This window comes from Octopus sinensis, linkage group LG6 (genome assembly GCF_006345805.1).
Source record: "Octopus sinensis linkage group LG6, ASM634580v1, whole genome shotgun sequence".
Lineage (NCBI taxonomy): Eukaryota > Metazoa > Mollusca > Cephalopoda > Octopoda > Octopodidae > Octopus > Octopus sinensis.
This window is the reverse complement of record NC_043002.1, coordinates 24,097,030-24,109,912: the sequence shown is the minus strand read 5'-3', so window position 1 is coordinate 24,109,912 and position 12,883 is coordinate 24,097,030. Positions and strand designations below refer to the sequence as shown.

The window sequence follows — 12,883 nt, the reverse complement described above, 5'->3', positions numbered from 1 at the left end:
GATCCATCAAGCCAAGTAGACTAGGGAGATTGTTACAATACTTAAATATAGGTGAGAGTGGCAACAGGAAGGGCATCCAGCTATACAAGATCTGCCTCAACGAATTCTGTCTGATCTATGCAAGCATGGACAACTGGACATTAAAGTAATAGTGATGAGGATGAAGATTTTCTTACATGTGAGGAATCTGGTTGAGGTTTCCCTTTATCCTACCTCTTACATGCAGCACGCATCTACTCGTCTTTACTATAGGATCTCTTCAGATTTATTTTACATCATGCAGCTCTGAAGTATTGCACATGACAAGAAGTGGGGGTGTTTCCAGTGATAGATGAGTTGTTTGATGTTTGTTTTCTGTTACTGAAAGGAAGAGAGCTGGTGAAACATAATTACTTCAAGTGTTCCTTCTACATATATTCAGGTTTCATTAAAGAAGGAGTATAATGAACTACACAAAAGAACCAAGAACCTACTTCCAGGAAATGATTGGCTAGAAATCCAGGCTTTCCGTGCCCTAAACCAAGCCCTTGGCAGATGCATTCGACATAAGTAAGATTTTAAGACATCTTTCATTTAGAAATTTTAATATTTCACAGTATTTGTCTGGCTGAAGATGTAGGTTCAAGTTAGTCATATGACCATTTAACACTAATATGAACCCATATTCAGGCTTTTTGAACACTTTGCAATCAGAAGTAAGTAGTACATCTGGCAATGAATGGAGTTGTGGCTTAGCTTTAGATCTGCTGGATTAGACCAGCTATGATTTAGCAGACCTGTTATTAAAGGTCTCCTACTCATGACCAACTTGTCTTTATATCAAACATAGTGTATCTTGATTTATATTACTTAATATGTCCTCTCTTTTCTAAGATGATAGGGTGTGATTTGAAGAAGATTTAATTGGTATTTCTAGCAGTCTGAGTGAGCACTTAGTTATTCCCTCATTATTTCTATAAACTTGAGTTGTATCCAGAGTGAGATTTTCTGTTCATTTTATCGGATAAAACTGAAACTGAGTACTGTCTCTTGTGAAAAACAGCAACCCTAATAATAGAAATTCTATAATTACAGAGATATGTAGTGTATCTGTCATCATAGCCAATGTTGGACATCAAAAGACAATACTTGACTTGTGTTTCATAGATTTAAAGATGTGAGAGATAAATCTCCTACTTATAGGGAACTGCTCTGACTGAAGTAACATTTCTGAAAGAATTTAGTAAGAAAGAGACCAAAGCTTCTTGAGATTAAGTGGAATGAGGGATCTCATACTGTGAACCAGTTCCGTGAGATGAAGGAATAAAGCATAAATCTCCTCATGGATATAACGCTAGTCAATACAACCAACAATAGCAAATAATTTGATGCTTATTCCTCACAGATGGATGAATGGATTCATAGATATCCTGGTTTCATCAAAAAATCTTTGATAGGTCATAAAGTATTAAGTTCATATCTGCTGCTGTTGTTTCATTGTATATTTGCAGGTAGATCATTTATTCTACATTACCTAAATTCACCTAGCTATGTGATATATCTTTAGACTGTCTAGTATTGTTGTTTACACCACCTGTTATTATAGTCAAGAGCAGAGGTTTATCTCTTGTCCTCTTCATTGCATAAAAATGACTTTTTCAGTCACCAGAATAGCTAGAAATTTGATTTCAGGTAGAACAGTGTGTCATAGAGAAAGAGATTTATCTTTCATCCCTTCATCTCATAATACATAGGTCTCTCAGTTACGAAATCATTTAGAAATGTTATTCAGAAAGAGTAATGTTCTATACAACAAGAGAGATTTAAGCTCCCACCTCCTTGAATCTATGAAACAAGAGCCAAACAGTCTCTGCCAGCTTGTGCCTGCTATAATGATGGATACACCAAATATCCCATTAATTATAGCATTGTTCTCTCATTCTCATCTAAATAATACCTGGAGTTGTTGCTCTTTACAGGTAAACTGCAGCTGTTGATATTTACACCCTCATCCACCCTTAAAATATAAGCAGCACTAAGAAGATCCATTTGTTTTTTTCAATTGTAGTCTCTTACTTGAAGAAACCTGGGAGACACCTCAATATTAATTAATTAATTAATTAAACCAGCCCCAGTGTTTGACTGGTGCTTCATTTTATTGACTTCAGAAAAATAAAAGGCAAACTCAACTTGGTGGGAATTGAACTCAGAACATAAGGAGCCAGAACTAGACAGTTTTTCCATGCTTTAACAATACTGTTAATCCAATGCCTTAACCATTATCACTTATAATAGAATATCATTTGAGCAAATCGAAATGGAGATGTTGCCATCTTATAGTAGGTTTCTTGCTGAATATATATATATATATATATATATATATATATATAACACATGTATATATAAATTAGAAAAAAAACCCACCTTTTCTCAATTCAATAATGAAAAAATTAAATTATACCATTTAGAAAAATTACATCTTATAGAAAGATTAAATATAAGATAAAACATATACTAATGATTTGTTTTATCTTATATTTAATCTTTCTATAAGATGTAATTTTTCTTAATGGTATAATTTAATTTTTTCATTATTGAATTGATAAAAGGTGGGTTTTTTTTCTAATTTATATATATATTATATTTTGTGAAATTTGATTTAGTATTTCTAAATTGAATTTTTTCCCTGTAAGTTTGGAATAATATTCCCTCTTATAATAATAATAATAATAATAATAATAGGTAGTATAATGGACTGTGAGGTTAGTGTTGAATGATTGACTATGATCCTGCAATCTAATTTTAATATCACATGAATTTCTCACTTTCTATCTGCAGAAATGACTGGGGTGCCCTGCTCTTGGTTGATTCTCGTTTCCTACAAGGCAACAGATACCATAAAGGTGAGTACTTATATGCTCTGTTGTTGTTATATTGAGGTTAAGGCTATTGCTGTCATTCATAGTTGTTGTTAAAACTGTAGTTGCTAATGGCACCATATTGTACTATTGTGATCTTAAAGAGTTTGTAAACAGAAGGAATAGATTATGCACAAATGCGTGTGTATATGTGTCTATTTATGCACACACAACATAAAGATTATATATATTTATACATATTTACAAATACATTGTGAAAGTGCCTCTGCCGGTGCCATGTAAAAAGCATCCAGCACACTCTGTGAAGTGGTTGGCATTAGGAAGGGCATCCAGCTTGTAGAAACCATGCAAAAAAAGGTAATCAGCACCTGGGCAGCTCCCCAGCTAGCCACCTCTTGTAAAACTGTCTGCATGGAAAACAGATGTTAAATGATGATGATGATGATAATCATCATCATCAGCAGCAGCAGCAGTATCACCTTACAAACAATGAACTGTTCAATAGTTGCCTAGTTGTAAACAATGACAATATCAAAAGAATGTGCATGCACACACACACACAATGATGGGCATCTATACAATTTCTACCTATGAATTCCACTCACAAGACATTGGCCAGTTTGATGCAGTAGTAGAAGATGCTTGCCTATGATGATACCAAAACAGCAGGAACTTGCTTGTGTCTATATATTATCATCATCATCATTTGCCTTCCGTACTGGCATACGTTTGGTGGTTTTGACAGGACCTGATGAGTCAAGGGACTGCATCATGGTTCAATGTCTGCTTTGGTTTGATGCCCTTCCTGATGCCAGCCACTTTTCAGAGTATACTGGATACTTTTTACATGACACTGTCATCATCATCATCATCATAATATTCACTTTTCTGTGCTTGCATGGGTCTGGCAGAATTCTTTAATGAAGGTATTTTATAGCTGGATGCCCTTCCTGTCACTGACCCATGGTGAGGCTTATTTGTCATAGTAGACCTGAATCAAATAAGCATCACTTGTATGATGGTGACATTTACTTACAACCATCACATGATGCCAGTTCAAGAGGGTGCGGGGGATGATATATGCAGACACACACACACTTACGAAGAGCATCTTTCAGTTTCTATCTACTGATTCACTCACAAGGCTTTGGTGACTACAACTTATGGTAGAAGACACTTGCGTAAGGTGTTGTATTGTTGGACTGAACCCAGAGGGTGGGCCATAGGAAGGGTATCCAGCGATAGAAAATCAGCTTCAATAAACCCCACCCACCCTATGCAAGCATAGAAAAGTTGTTGTGAAGTTTACTTTGTAACACACAATCGTGTTTGTGTGTGTGTGTGTATTTGTACACTTAGAGGATATATGCATATTTATATACAATATGTATTCAAATATGTGCAATATATATATGTTTGTTCATTTTCTGTAGGTTTATCGAAGTGGGTCCGTGACATGTTGAAGTCCCAGCCCAATTACACAGTTGCTATGCAGTCTCTGACAGCATTTATGAAAGATAAAATGAAAGCAAACAGCTCATTACAGTAAGTAATTATTTTTCCAACTGCTGTTTTAGAAAGACCCCCATCTCAACAAAAAATGTATTAAGATGTGGGAAATGTCAGAATAAAAGATTTATAATTAAATAATGTCATCATCATATCTTAAAATGTGTTTGAGTCTCACATTAGCAACTTTGATGGATCATTTCGTTTCTTTTGAAATTCAACCCTGAAAGAGCCATATCTAATCTCATAAAGAAGTTCTGTATCCTTATTTAATCCACCCATATTTTAACACACCTCTAAATCCAATCCTAATTTACTGCCTGCCTCTATTTCTGTGGATTATATGTAGCATTGATTTATTTTCTTTTTTGTTGGTTTTCTTTTTAGAGAAAAATCTTCCCATAGTATTGAAAATAACCGCCCATCATCAGACAATTTACACATGGAGCCCATCCTGTCTAGTACACCTATAGCTAAGCGCAGCTATAGTGTTCATCCTGAAGGCAAGCCAAATAAAAATAATCTCACACCTGAAGGTCACTTAGAAGATTCCAATAAACCTGCCCAGGATGCAGAACTTTCCAGTGTCCTTGCTGCTTGTTCTCCCAGTAGTAAGTCAGATGCAGATTTTGTTGAAACGGTGCCTCAGTCTTCAAAGCACTTCAGTTCTTTGGTTCATCAACCAGAACTGGTGCCAGAGACATCTAAGCAATCAGATGAGGTCAACTCCTGTTCTCACAGTAAAACCTCCAAAGATTCTGGCTTAACAAACATATCTCCAAGTAAATCCAAGGCCCAGATGAAAGCAACAGAAGATTGCCAGTCAAAGAATTCCAAATTGGCTGCTGGGTGTGTTGAAGTTCACAAATCAGAAATCAGTGGAAAGGACACAGAATGTAATACTGAGACTATACTCAAATGCTCGCAGATCTCTTCAGAGAATGGCAGTCCTGTTTTATTTAATGACCTCAATGATTCTACAGATGATGCTGAGCTCTTATCAATGGTTGAAAGTGAGGCTGAAAAGAGCATCACAAAAGAATTTAACTGGTCTGATGAACTGTCAGAATCTTCAAGTTCCTCACCAAATAAGATTGCAGCTGAAAATGACTTGAATGAAACATTAAAAAAGATGGGTAAAGGAAAACATTCAACATTGAGAGTGCCACAGAAATCTTCTTTGGAGTCTTCTGCAGAAATGTTCAATGAAGATCCAGACTTAATGACCTTCATTGAAAACAGCACCAAGATTGATTCTTTTTCCTCTGTAATTTCTTCTTCTTCTTCACAAAAAGAGCCAAAAGGAGACAACAATAAAATAGAAGACACAAACAGTTCAACACAGTTGAACCATAAACTGCAACGATGTCCCTTGTTCAAAGCAGCTTCCAACCATCCACATGTGTCTTCTACACAAACTAGTGCAAAGAACGATCTGCAAGGTTCTCACAGGCTGTCATCTGCTGATAGAGATCCTTTTGCAGAGCTTCTGTCATTTGAGTCCCAGGAATTGAAACTGAAACACTCAGCAGGACGGAAACGACGACCCTCAAGTAACCATGTGAAGTATAACAAAAAGTCCAGAGGTATCGCATATGATTCAGCAGAAGAGGTGAGTAGTGTTGTTACTGTTAGTGTCATTATTGCTGTTGTTACTATTTATAGTGTTGTTGTTGTTCCTGTTATTAATATTAGTGATGTTGTTGCTATTGGTGGTGTTGGTGTTGCCTTTATCATGAATAGTGGTGATGTGCATTGAAAAATCGAATATGCATGTATATGTGTATTAGATCATATGCATTAGATCATGTGTGCATGTAAGAAAGAGGCTGAGTATACTTGTGATAAAAAGAGAAAAAGTGTGTGTGTATGTGAAAGAGAAATGGAGAGAGAGAGAAAGTGTCTACATTTTTGTATGCGTATGTGTGAAACTGTTAACTTGGGTTGTATGTGTAGATTACACAGTGAAATATACATTGTAAATGCTTTTGTGTATGTCTGTGTGTCTTATTGCTACTTACTGTCTTCCTCTCTCCTTCTCTCTCTTCCCATCAACAGAAAAAGCATAAAGAGGAACTTGTCATTCTCTGCAAGAATTGCCATCGGAATCTTTTTTCTGTACATAGCAGTAAGTGTCTCTTTCTCTTATTTTGTGTATATTTTATATATATATAGATATATAATTTAGTATTGGTGAACCCCAGTACCATCTGACTGGCACCCATGCTGGTGGTACACAAAAAGCAATGTTCAAGTGTTGGGTCTTACAGAGGCAGTGACAAGAGACCAAGACCTTTGGCGATATACCGTGCTTGTGTAGACCTGTTGAGCTAAGTAAGATCACAGTCATAGCTGATGCTGGTGTCACATAAATGGATGTGCTGGTGGCGCATTAAAAGTACCCACTACATTCTTGGAGTGGTTGGTGTTAGGAAGGGCATCCAGCTATAGAACCCATGCCAAATCAGATTGGAACCTGGTGCAGCTCCCCAGCTTACTAGTTTTCAGTCAAACTGTCCAACCCATATCAGCATTGAAAGCAGGCATTAAATAATGATGATGATGAGTAATGTATAAAAAAAAGCAAAAGGAGTGGCTGTGTGGTAAGTAGCTTGCTTACCAACCACATGGTTCCGGGTTCAGTCCCACTGCGTGGCACCTTGGGCAAGTGTCTTCTACTATAGCCTCGGGCCGACCAAAGCCTTGTGAATGGATTTGGTAGACGGAAACTGAAAGAAGCCCGTCATATATATGTATCTATATATGTGCGTGTGTGTGTCTGTGTTTGTCCCCCTAGCATTGCTTGACAACCGATGCTGGTGTGTTTATGTCCCCGTTACTTAGCGGTTCGGCAAAAGATACCGATGGAATAAGTACTGGGCTTACAAAAGAATAAGTCCCGGGGTCGAGATGCTCGATTAAAAAGGCGGTGCTCCAGCATGGCCGCAGTCAAATGACTGAAACAAGTAAAAGAGTAAAGAGTAAGAGTAAACTGTTTACTGATGGTGGGACTCTATACATTTGTTAGAGTAGAATCTATTGATGATATTGGATTGACTGGGATTTCAAATTTCACCTTTAAATGATCATTCAGTCTCTTTATATATATATGTGTGTGTGTGTGTGTAAATGTTTCTTCACTGCTTTCACATTGCTAAAGTTCAACTTGGTAAGGGTCAAACTAGCATCTATGACGTAGCAAAGTCAAGTTATTCTACCTCATAGTCAGGAATCATGCTGAACTAACAGACAAATGCTATTTATGGTTTCAAAATTGCTGATGTTGTGCCTGAATCAGAAACTGGCGCTTTTAAACCAAAACCTTTGAAATGATGGGGTTAGTGGTGGGAGGGGGCATTGTTGTATGAAAAAAGTTTTGCAAACTCTTTTTTTTATGCTCCCCTCCCTCATCATCCCACTCCAGACCTATTTTGATCAATTTTTTTTTGCACTTCAAAACCATGGGAAGAGCATTTTCGGTAAAAAAAAGTTTTTTAAATGGTTAATATTTTCAAAGTGATTTAAGGGTGATTTGGCTGTTGTTTCTAGCACATCCAAGGACAACCCGCCTTTTTTTTTTTTTATCGCACTTGCATGTATTGATGCTTTTCAATATTTTTCCCTCCATAAATACGATTATATGCTATAAAAAAGAAAATTTGAGAAATTATGAATTTTTTGCAACCCCACTTCCTGCCCCCGATTGTTTCTGTTTAGAAATTAAAATATTGGAGAGCCTGAGAAGGTCATTGCTGGCATTTATCCACAGTAATTTTTAAAAATTACAGAGATGTACTTGCATAGCAAGTGACTTGATCTGAGATCATGTGCTGAAACAAAAACAATTGCAGTGTGGAAGATGTTTGTAAGCCATTCAAGAACACACAAAAACTGTTAGTTTCACTTCATCATTAAAATTTCATTTGTGTTTATAATTTTTTTTGTCACTTTGAAACTGTGACCTGTTCACTAACAAAACTTCACAAAAGTGATGCAGCACAAAGTTTTGTCAGTGAACAGGTTGTGGTTTCAAAGCAATGAATATATTTTGATACAAATGAAATTAAATGTTGAAGTGAAACTAATCGTTTTTGTGTGTTCTTGAATGGGTTACAAACATCTTCCATACTGCAATTATAAAAATATTATAAAAATGAATTATAAAAATATTTCCAGACGATCAACCCTTTAATAATTGCATTCTTTTAGTAATTGTTACATACCTAATTAATAAGCAGCTTTTTCCATTATAGTATAGATGCCACAGATTCCAGAATCAGAAAGCACCAATTAAAATATTTTTATAGTTTTAGAATTTAAATAACATTCTTTTATCAAGTTTAAAATCTTGTCATGGTTGATGTTTGCCTTTCATTCCTCCTGGGTTGAGTATCAGGAGATACTGGGGTCAATGAAATTAACTATACTCTACCTTTACAGATTTGTAACTTTGTGTCATATTTAGAAATCAGTATTAACCAGAGATTAAATAATCAGAATATCTAATTTGGTTAGATCCAGTATTGACTTGTATATTTCTTCTGGCTTTGTCTGGTTTGATCTGGTCTCTCAGATTTATCAGGTAATCAATCCTGTACTATAATTATTTCAGTCCCTTCATATTTTCTTCTTATTTTATACAGATATAGAAAAACGGTCAAGATTGCCACCACTGGTAAAAGATATTTTCACAGATATGCAACGTGTGTTTCTTTACTTAGCGGCCAACACCAGCGACCAGCTACACAGTGTCTCAACTATGAAATTTCAGATTGGCAATGGTCAGTTAAATTTCAAATAGTTTGGCTTTGTATTTATCTGTGTCTCTTTTCTTTCTAAACATGGTATAATAACCATACAATAAAATATCAGAACATATGTTTCTCCACAACACACTATATCAATACAGTTTATAACAAACCACAGGATACCACAAACACAAACACAGACACCCTATATATTGGGTCATCCGATAAATAATGCGGTTTTTTATACTTTTATTTTTCAAAATTAAGATAAACAATGTTCTTTTTTATTCTAAAATATACTCTCCTTCATTTTCTACAACGTTATTCCATCTATGTGGTAGACTTGCAAGGCCCCTTTTCCAAAATTCACTTCTCTGTAATAAAAAGTACTCCTCCAGTACTGTTCTGGCCTTGTCTGCAAAATTCATATTTTTTCCATCCAAACAATTTTGAAGACTGTGGAATAAATGATAATCAGATGGGGCAATGTCCAGTGAATACGATGGGTGGAGCATCGTTTCCCATTCAAACTACTCCAGCCTTTGGAATGTCATCCTCGCTGTATGTGGCCGAGTATTATCCTGATGATAGAACACCTTTTGTCTTGAAACCAGAGATGGTTGTTTTTCTTCTAGCGCTGACCTAAGCCGCTTAAGCTGCTCACAGTAGATCTCCTTTGTTATCATTTGGTTTGAGTTTAAAAGTTCAAAGTGGACTAAACCTTTCATATCCCACCAAACAGATAACAACACCTTACGTGGGTGAAGACCTTCTTTAGCATTGGGTACTAGTGTTTCTCTTTTCCCTGCCCCATGTCTTCCACACTTGACATTTTTATAGATAACCCATTCTCGTCACCAGTCACTTTTCGGTCCAAAAAAGGTTCATTCGTGGGATGTGACAGCAAAGAAAAGTGCACATTCACTTTCTGCTCATGATTAGACTTGGAAAGTTTGCGAGGAACCCATTGACCCAATTTTCTGACTTTTCCAATGGCATGCAGGTGTTGATGAATGGTTGAATGACCAAATCCAAGCTTCTCTGCTAGTTCCTCAACAGTTATGATAGGATTTTGTTCCAGCAAGGTTTGCAGGACATCCTTCTCTATCTCTACTGATCTTCCAAGATGAGGCTTGTCTTCTAGGCTGTAGTTTCCGGCTCGGAATTTCTGGAACCACCATTGACACTGGATTATGCTTATTGTATGATCCCCATATACTATATTAATATTCCTCGCACTTTCTGTTGCATTGTTGCTTTTATTGAACTCATAAAGCAAAATATGCCAAATATGCTCCTTTGTCACTTCCATTATAGCTTTGAAAATATAACTGTTAAAATCAAATCTTGCACTAAGAATAAGCTAAGCTAATATTTCTGCCTGCTTTTATAGCAAGTTGATGCAGGTAATTTATCCCATCCCCTTCCAACTTTTAGTTCATGTAATTGAAAAAAACCCACATTATTTATGGGATAACCCAATACTACACCAATCTCTACAGTGCATACACCACTCCACAGTACATCACCACCATATCACCATACCACACCACACCACAACACCATCACCACTGCTGACCATTATTCATATCACCATTTTTATTATCAGGTGCTGCTTTAAATAGTTGCTGGTTTCCAAAATATGGATGTTGCATAGAATATTTACAATGCATTTGCAATCATGGAACGAAACAGACCCTTGGTGTCAGAGTATTATTAGGATCAACTGATTACCCCACTGGTCAGGTAATACATCAGATATTTTAATATCTCTTTCTCTCTCTCTCACTGAATGGAGAAGAGTGACTGGTCATCACTGACAAGCTAGCCAAATGAAGGTGTGGCTAAAACTTGCATGCCAGATATAAATGTTGGTTTTTGTGGAGCAGAGGAGAGGACATCCACAGCCTACATTCGTATCTGGCTTGCCAAATTTTTCCCACCTTCGTATGAAGTTTGAATTATACAAGAACACATTTTAGTTTTTGGTGGGCTATAAATATATCCTATTATGATATCTGATTCTGTAAGTTCTATAAAAATATATTTGCATGAATCATAAAAGTTTGTGTAACTTAAATGAAATTTGATCTATTAATTACTTGTGAATCATTGTTGATATTCATTCTCTACTTTTTAGAAGATCTTCCTCTATGTTCTTACTTTGATTAAAATTTATTTTATGGTTTACTATATTACATATAATTATATGTCGTATCTATTTTTAGTTTCATCAACCCATGTTTCAGTGACATCTCTACACTGTGTTTGTATCAATCCTGTTAATATTTACGTATTCCACTTTTCTGTTTCCCACAGTTATGGCTATTAGATGAAGCAGTGAAAATCAACAGTGTCCATGACTAAACATCATTCGTCTGGTTTTGTTTTTATATCCACAACACCTGTTGCTCATCAATGACATACTACTACTCTCAATGACCTACTATTAAACTCTCAATGACTCACTACTCTACTCGGTGGCAATACACTTCATTCAGTAATACAATACTCTTAATGGCACATTATGACTCTCGAGTGATAAAATATTTTAATTGAATAAAATCACATTTTTTTAATATTTAATTTTCCATATCTTGTATAATTAATGTTTTTCTCAGGTTTATTTTTAAAATAATAAATTTTTAAAAGATTTTTATTGAATAGTTAAAGAATTATTTTTGTATTCCATCAAATGGTTTCTGCCTTATTGTCCTGTGGAGCATGGTGTATGATAGATTCACCTCTGACTAAGTCAACAGCCTATTGAATTACTAATCGAGAGAGTCAACAGTTTGAAGCCTATCCCAAACACTCCATTATATTTGTAATCCACTAGTCTAGGCCACTGAGTTGTGAAAAGCTTACAAGGTAAGGCCTGTGATTTGCTCTAATGAATCAGTATATAAAGAAATGTTTTGATCTCCAAAGAAAATTAGAGTCATTGTTTATGATTTTATATGAATATGGTCAAAAGTGTGATTAAACATATGAAGGCAGAGAAAGGTGAAAGACCATTGGGGCTAGTCATTGAGATATTGAAAAAATTTGGCAAAGTAAAGAACACAGAACTTGGTCAGGTGATATAGGGAGATGTTATACCCAACGGTTGATGAAGCAGGATCTTCATCAATTGGTTTGATGGAATAAGAGATGTTCTAGGCAATACAACTGTTGAGGCATCAAACTGATGGACAAAGTTATGAAAGTAACACAACTGATTTTAGCAGAGTATTAACTTAGATCAGACGCAGTTTGGATTTGTACCAAGATAGAGTACTTTTTTTTTAAATAAAGCAATTACAAGAGAAGCTCTTCACACAGAGCAAGCTACTAGGTACATGTAGATGCACAAGCCATGTACTAACAAGGTGAGGGTTATGACTTCAGTGAGTAATTTAACCCTTTCGTTACAGTATTTATTTTGAGATGCTCTGTGTTTCTTTCAATTATTTTAAATATAACAAAGAATTTAGTAAAATAACTTAGTTATCATTAAGCTAGTGTTAGGAACATAAATTTTGACTAAGGCTTGGTGGAAGATTTTAATTCAAAACTTATGAAAACAAGACATTTTACAACAGAGCCAGAGCCGGTTTTGGCTGGGTTAGTAACAAAAGGGTTAACATGTATTAAAGTATCCATCAGGGATCAGTTCTTCCTTACTGTTTATAATAGATTTCAGACTGCAACAAAGCAGTTTAAGATCAGCTACCTGAAGGAACTCCTATATACTGATGATCTACTTCTCATAGCTTAACCTAAGAT

General features: G+C 35.7%; 1 protein-coding gene across 1 annotated transcript in view; it reads left to right on the top strand.

Annotated features, from left to right (window-relative positions):
- Positions 1 to 11,774, top strand: part of LOC115213081 (Fanconi anemia group J protein homolog) — a 57,084-nt gene extending 45,310 nt beyond the window's left edge. Inside the window, exons 25-32 of the mRNA XM_029782000.2 lie at positions 422 to 549; positions 2,818 to 2,882; positions 4,292 to 4,403; positions 4,755 to 5,979; positions 6,426 to 6,495; positions 9,011 to 9,148; positions 10,725 to 10,861; positions 11,435 to 11,774. Coding sequence (XP_029637860.1) covers positions 422 to 549; positions 2,818 to 2,882; positions 4,292 to 4,403; positions 4,755 to 5,979; positions 6,426 to 6,495; positions 9,011 to 9,148; positions 10,725 to 10,861; positions 11,435 to 11,482 — 1,923 coding nt within the window. The 3' untranslated portion in view covers positions 11,483 to 11,774. The remainder of the gene's footprint in view (positions 1 to 421; positions 550 to 2,817; positions 2,883 to 4,291; positions 4,404 to 4,754; positions 5,980 to 6,425; positions 6,496 to 9,010; positions 9,149 to 10,724; positions 10,862 to 11,434) is intronic.
- Positions 11,775 to 12,883: the final 1,109 nt, after the last annotated feature.